Raw genomic sequence first — 7,183 nt, forward strand, 5'->3', positions numbered from 1 at the left:
GGTCCCTTCTGACCCTAAATCTATGAAACTATGAAACTTTCCAGTGGTTAAACCAGCACTGGCTGCCTGTGGGGGACCAGCCCAGCAGGGTTTCCCTGCAGAGGTCAAACATTTAAGGCAGCTAAAGACAGGAGAAGGCACCGCACAAAACTTAGCGTTTCTTAAACGATGCATCTCTCAGTTGCAGGGGAGCTCTCGAAGCAGGGCGGATGGGACGTGAGCCCCTCCTTTGGGTAGTTCAGCAACTCTCAGCAGAACCGGGTACCCCCAGACCATGGGAGCCTGTTTCACTTTTGCAAACATTATGCTCTTCTTTGAGCTGGGAGATGCTGGGATTGCCCATCTCTGCACGGGCCCTTCAAAGAGCCTCCTAGGGCAGAGCAAGGGCCAGGTGGGACAGCCGAACGAATCCCACTGGATCGCTGCAAACCAGACCGCCTTCCACTTCCCGGACAAGGCACTTTGGGCAGATTGCTTTCTCACACACGAATGGACAGCAGGGCATGTGCATTATAGTAAAATAGCCCCAAACCAAACCCTTCTCTAGACACGTTTCCCCTTGGCAGGGAACGAGAGAGGCGAGCAAGTCGCTGCACGTGCTAATGGGAGCGCCCGATAAAACACCCTGCCCGGAGTCGTGACTGCCACGCTGCTCCGTGGGGCTGTGGGTAGGGAGTGACCTTGCTTTCCTTTCAGATGTGCCCTGGTCCCAAAGCATTGGGGCTTTGGCTTCTGTGCATCTAATGCGGAGCCTGTCTGGGCTCTCAAGGCAGCGTGGTCATTTCCCCAGAGCCTGTCTGTGTGGGTGCGGGCGCAGGTGCTTGTGCACGTGGGTGTGAAGGTGACTGTTGCTGAATACAAAACCCTGTGCCTTGACTTAAATGTTTCTTTTCCTGCATCCCACATCCCTGCAGAAACACAGTACCTTAAGTGAGGCCATTGGGGGTGCAATGGCCTTGCAATGGTGGTGGTTCACATCCTCTCCGCTAGCCTGCGGCACCTCCGCATGCCTGCCTGGCTCCCGGTAGGTGTGGTGTGATGTTGCTCTGAGATGCCCACGGGCTGCGACCGTGCTGAGCCCGGGCCCTACGTGGCCGCTGTCCTATTGCAGAAAGCACTTTGGGTCTCCAGCCCTCTGTCCCGTGGAGCAGGAGTTGGGGGGCTGGCGTGGGACCTTGGCTGAGGGACCCGTAACTCTGAGGGGCCTGCTGCTATTCTGTGCCCCCAGCCAGGCCGTCGTTGGTCTGGGGCTTGGGGAAGAGGACTCGGCTTCGGTGTGTGCCACAGCACACGTTCTCGTGACCTCAAGCTGCTCCAGGACCGGGTGGTCTCTACCTCTGTCTCTGTTTGTCTGTCCCTCAGGCTGCTGCCTAAAAATGTTCTTGCACGCCTTCATGCATCCAGCTGCCTCACAAGCATCGCCCTCTTGTTTTGCAGCTTCGTGCCTGAATCTCCTTCCTCAGAGAACAATGTCATTTCAACCAGAAAGCAAGCCCCAAATAGCCGGCTGTCTTTCTCATCTCAAACGGAGCCAGCCTCTTCAGTCGACCAGCCAGAGTCCTCCTCCAGAGACCAAAGGAGCACCAGCTTGGACCAGTCCAGCACAGACATGGATTCAACTGACGGCACTGACGGAGCGCCTCCCACAGACCTGTACCCTGATGAGAAAAGCGCGGACTTCTCCTTCATCGATGTAAGTCGCAATTCTTAAGTACCTAACCCACACGGTGAGGAACGTGCTCATCAGCGTCCTCTGTCCGCTCGGCTCCACCGGGCACCACCTTTTATCTGCTCCGACTTGGTGCCCAACTTCCTGTGCAAAACACTTTTGAGAGCCAAGTCGTTCCAACTCCCCTAACCACTGGGTTTCCGGGAATGAATTTCACCCAAAGAATCTGAAGGGACAGCAATTGTGAGTAAATCTTGGCTTTGCTTTATTAAAGCTGCACTTCAATTGCCCATTTTTCCAAGATGATGGGCTATAGCAGAGGAGTTGAATGGCTTCAGGAAATGGAAACCGTACACTGCAGAGACGGTGTAGTTAAGTGATACAGATGGCTCGTACTCTTAGCACTGTGAGAAATGTGGATTTAAAGGCTACAGATACTGGGTTTTAATGCTGTTTGGCTGATTTATAGTAGGAATATCTTTCTGCAGGCTTTTAAAAATCACATTTCTAAAGAGCAGTCAAAGGTCCCCTGAACGACACGGGCATGCAGATACCAGAGCTTCTAGTTGCCCACAGTTAGCTCAGCTTTACTGCTTTGCAGAAGTACACGGACAAACAAAGCACGTGTCCCTGCCACGTGCAGCAGCTGGGAAGTGCTAGTTTCTCTTGGATGGGAGTTGCTCTGCTCTCCTAGTACTGAACTGGTGGCAGGTACCGGAGGGAGCTTGCTGTCGGTTCTTATGCTCTTCTCCGCCCCTCGTTTGTGGTGGAGCTGGCAGCTGCTGGGAAGGTGGAGTACGTGACGATATCGGTGGCCCTACAGCACGTCTCTTCCTCTTCACGTGCCAGTGCAGCGGCACCCTGACTTGGCCAAGCGGTGTACGAAGGGAAGCAAACACTTCCTTCACCTTTCCAAATGAAGCCTGACAGCACTGGTGCTAGCCTGCAGTGCAGCTGCTCTGCACATCCCTGCTCGTGGAGTTGGGATGTAGGATGTGACCGTGAGGCCTCTGTCACCATCTTACCTAGTGACCTCTAGATGGCTGCAGGCATTGCTGCTAAGCACAGCTGTAAAAGCGTGGCAGGCTGGTGCGTTTTGGTGAAAGGTGAATCCTGGAAGAGAGACTGTTCTTAAAATATGTCCTGGTAAAGGGAAGCTTTCCCAGAAGGATGGAGGAATCGGGTTTGGGAGGGAGACTCAGTTACAATCAGCAAAGCACTAAAAAATAAAACTGCCCTGCTCTTTGCTCTCCATTCACCGTGCCTCTCTGCATGGCGAGGGACTTATCTAAAAGAGCTGACCGTGAGCTTTTTGTCAGGGTCTGATATTTAGCTCGTAGTTTCTTTGTTGCGGGCAAACAGCTTGAAATTTTGGAGGATTTCGTTTGGAGCAGAGAGATTACAGTAGTCTGTCCCAGGGAGAGGCTCTTTGGTTCTGTAAATCCCTGCCTTCTGACTGGCTGTCAGCCACTATTAGCCGGTTAGAGCATATGGATCTTCAGAGTTTGCTCATTGAAAAGTAGCGTTGCCTCGATTTGGTAGATCAGACCCCCAGAACAAAACAGCCCCGCTAGGAAACTGCTGGAGGCCTATGTTGTCGTACAGCGTCTCACCCTTGTGGCCAAAGAGACCGTTAATTAATCGGAGTTTAAAATAATGACAATAATGCTAATGAACATGCATATGCTTTAAAAAAGACACCCGAGATGTTTATGGAATTGTGCTCTGTATCCAGGCGAATCGAAAACACCCTCATTGGTAATATTTTTCTTTAAAGCAAACCGCTGTCCTGGATTCCAGCGTGCTGAAAACCCGCGTGCAGCTCAGCAAGAAGAGGCGCCGCCGGGCCCCTGTCTCCCACGCTCGCAGGAGAAGCAGCGGGATGGAGTCGGAGAGCAGGCTCGCCGCAATGGACGAGGCCAGCAGCGCGTGGATGTTCAAAGACTCCACAGGTACCCACGCAGCCTGCTGAGTCCTCGGCCCTTGTCGCCTGGGCCATGCTGACGGGATCCTCCGTGGATTTCTGCCCATTATGCTACTATTTCACTACAAATGTGACCTTTTTTCCTCTCTTTTCAACTCTCCTGGTCGTCTACATCAGTTATTGCCCTTCCTTCTTCTGACACCCTCTCCCCCACTGTCCCCGTGCCCCCCACCCTGTAGGCGATGGGTCCCTGCAACATGCCAGGCTGATCCATGCAGCCCTGGGCAGCTGGTCAGCGTGGGCGAAGGAGGGCTGCAGTGCAGTCTCTGCCTCTGGCAGGCCACGCCAGATAGGATGGGCTTATGGCTGAAGTTCCAGCAGCCCCTTTCTCCCTGCTCCTTGCTGGAGGGATAACGGATGGGATTTTTCAAATATGCTCTCAAGTCATTTGGGAGTACAAGTCTCATGACTTTCAGTGGAGTCTGGGATCTGAAGTCACCTAGGTGAGAGACTTATATTAAACTTGGCCTCTGCTCTGCTCTATAAGGTCTGGTGGTACATGGCTGAATGGAGTCCTAGCTATGAGTGTTATAACAGGTCTTTTTAATAGCACACTCTTTTGTTCCATAGATTTGCTCAGCTTTTTTGATGACAAGTGCACAAAAATCACCTTGAGCCAGCAATCTTATATGGCTGTATTTTTTTTTTTTTCAATGAGAAAAACTCAAGGGCAGCAAAAGCTCATTTCCCTTTTAGCAGAGTGATTTGCTCTTTGCTCTTTTAACCTTGCTCTCCAAAAGTCACTGTTAAACCCAGAGTAAATAAATTCTAGTGCCTGAGTCGATGCTAAAACTCTGTCATGAAAGTGCTGAAACTCCCACAGTCAAGACATCAATTGTGCAGCATGTTCACAGTTCGTCAAGTTAAAATAACTGAAGTGCTGGGATTTACTGTTTCATCTGCATTGTATTTCCTACAAGATAACTGCTTTCTGGACTTCTGTGAAGGTGAGAGGCCAGACCCAGACATAGCTGCTTAGAGCAGGGTGCTGTGGGCTTCTTCACAAACCACATTGTTCCTGGAATCGAGATTTTTTTTTTTTTATTTTTATGTTGCATTTTCAAACTTTTCCTAAAATATTTCCTTAATTTAACATAATGGAGACACCGGAGCCCCTGGTTCTGTGGGTGCCTTTTCTTGCAGCTTGTTTCTCAATATATAACCATCAGTGTGATGGTTCATAGGAGCTGTTGTAGTTATTCAGGTTCTGTGTGTACCTCCAACTCCCCGTGCTCAGGCACACGTTGCCTGTGAGACCCTTGGAAATTGCTCATGGCCACAGCAAATGTAAAATGGAGTGTGGAGCAGAGAAAAGCATGTGCAGCATGTTACCTGCTTAGTATGGTTGTCTGTGGCCCAGCACAGCTTGGGGATCGCTGCCTTACAGATATACTTCCACAGAGCAGCACGTCGGCCCTTCCCCCTGCAAGAGGGATGTTGTTAGCAGTGAAAGGATTAAAAGGAACTCATCAACGCTAAGTCCATGTCTCCATCCAGGCTGCCAAAAACGTTTCTAAATCACCCCTTCCAACTCCCCTTGATGTTCCTAGGAGCGGGGTGAAGCAGCCAGCCAGCTTTTGGAAATGTTCCCGTCTCCCACGAGGGAGCAAACAGCTCAGCTCGCACACCTGTAACCAGCACTGCACTCTGGCACGTATCAGTGCCATGGTGATACGTGCTGTAGCTGTGCTGAGGTAGTTACAGGTATTCCCAGATGGGGAGGAGTTGCTGGGGCTAGAGCTGCTGATTGCTTTCTCGTTATCACGGGAGAAGCAATCCTGGGCCGGCCAGCTCTGCAGTGCCTGGAGGCTCAATAGATGGGGGTGGGGAAGAGCATGGGATCAAACTCTCTCCTCCTGATGCTCACTGAGGGAGGAAGGCAGCTGGAGATTTCCCAGCTACTGTTGCCTCCCAGTCGTATGTGAGAAGTAACTAGCTGCACTGACCCAGGTCATTAGTGATCAAACTAAATACAAAAATTAGAGGGGGGTCTTAGGGCTTAGGCTGCATCAGAAATCTTAACATTAAAAAGCAACCACTGCTTTTGCCTCAAGCTGTGACTTAGGATGATCGTTGCGTAGAGCTGAAACTTGGTAAGGAGTTTCCGTGCAATTATCAGCGGGGAGGCCTGTGAATGTGAGCACAGCTAAGCCATGGCGGGTCCGCAGCTGTGCCTCCCTGCTCGAATGTGTAAAGCAAGCAATTCGGGAGCACTAGGCAAAATAATTGAAGGGCACCAGTCTCTCCTTGAATGAGACCAGGTACACAAGGAGCCTGCCTGGTATTGGGTGTTTGATCTGCCGTTACTGGGCTAAATCGTATCCGATCAAACCATCCCTTTGTGCTGATGGTCCGTCTGCATCACAGGAGTATGCGGCCTGTGTTGTTACAGGGGGGAGAGAGGTGTGGGCAAGGAGACTGCTGACTGCTTGCTTGGTTCCTGTTTTAATGTGTCTGGTGTGAAATGACATCTGGTCCCTTGAATTTGTTGTTAGAAGAGAAGTCTGCAAAGCAAGAAGCATCTGATGAGGAAGAAAAAATTCACCGACCTGAGAGATCACCAGCTGCACAACCTCAGAGGCTTCCTGTGTTTCCAGGCATGGACCCCTCGGTGCTCAAGGTGAGCATGGGCCGAGCCCTCCAGAGAAACCCGGGCTCTTGTCCACTCCAGGGACCGAGTGACAAGGACCCGATGCTGCCCAGGCAGAGTGCTAGGGCCAGAAGGGGCGGTTGTGCAATACCTGGTGCACAGGCAACAAATGCAGGTCTCTTAGATTGCCCACAGAATGCACAGAAGTGTCGCAAGCACCTTTTTCGCTCACAGGCTATTAATTTATACTTTGATGGAAGGAGTGGGAGTTAAAATAAGACGTAACTCATGATGGTGACTGTATTTTCTAGATGTTTTCCAAACAGTTCAAGTTGATTGTGTTTCCATTATGAGCTGGTACTGTCTCTTATGAATTTCAGACTCAGGTTTCTGCTGCTTCATAAATCATTCAAGCGATCAGCTTGTTCTCTAAGCAAATTTTAAAGCTGCTTTTTAATAAACTTCTTCCCAGGCTCAGCTGCGGAGAAGGCAAGAGCTTGAGAGCCCCGCTGAAACAGGTTCAGCTCAGCTGTCGAAATCCCCGAAGCCCCAGTTCCAGCCGGGAGCTCCTGGGAGCCGAGTGCTGCCCTCCAGCGCCGAGAGGGAGGACAGGTGAGAGCCACCCAGGTGCGGGAAGCAGCTCCCACGAGGAATCAGCATTGAAGAGTAAAGCGTATTTTTTGGTCTTAGGTCTGAAGAGACGTCTCCTCAGTGGCTGAAAGAGCTGAAGTCAAAGAAGAGGCAGAGCCATTACGAGAATCAGGTCTGAGAAGGTAACTTCCCAGCACGGGCAGGGAGTGACTGTGTGTCATGTGGGTCTCCCCATTCTCTGCTCTTTTCAGCCAGAGCGGTTGCTAGCCCAGGAAGGAAGCGCTGTGCACTTTCTTTCGGACCTGGCAGCTTATATGTTTGGGTATTCCCTGCCCAGAGCAATGTTGCT

The 7,183-nt window shown here is 51.1% G+C and overlaps 1 protein-coding gene across 3 annotated transcripts in view; it reads left to right on the forward strand.

Annotated features, from left to right (window-relative positions):
* KIAA1671 (KIAA1671 ortholog) overlaps nt 1-7,183 on the forward strand; it is a 123,064-nt gene that overhangs the window by 108,924 nt on the left and 6,957 nt on the right. For all 3 annotated transcript variants that reach the window (XM_019507341.1, XM_019507344.1, XM_019507342.1), the window contains 5 exons: nt 1,438-1,693; nt 3,447-3,621; nt 6,149-6,273; nt 6,716-6,855; nt 6,934-7,016. In XM_019507341.1, the coding sequence (XP_019362886.1) occupies nt 1,438-1,693; nt 3,447-3,621; nt 6,149-6,273; nt 6,716-6,855; nt 6,934-7,012 (775 nt within the window). In that variant the 3' untranslated portion in view covers nt 7,013-7,016. The remainder of the gene's footprint in view (nt 1-1,437; nt 1,694-3,446; nt 3,622-6,148; nt 6,274-6,715; nt 6,856-6,933; nt 7,017-7,183) is intronic.

The sequence above is a fragment of the Gavialis gangeticus genome, unplaced genomic scaffold (assembly GCF_001723915.1).
Source record: "Gavialis gangeticus isolate Ggan-Ray unplaced genomic scaffold, GavGan_comp1, whole genome shotgun sequence".
In the NCBI taxonomy this organism is placed as follows: domain Eukaryota; kingdom Metazoa; phylum Chordata; order Crocodylia; family Gavialidae; genus Gavialis; species Gavialis gangeticus.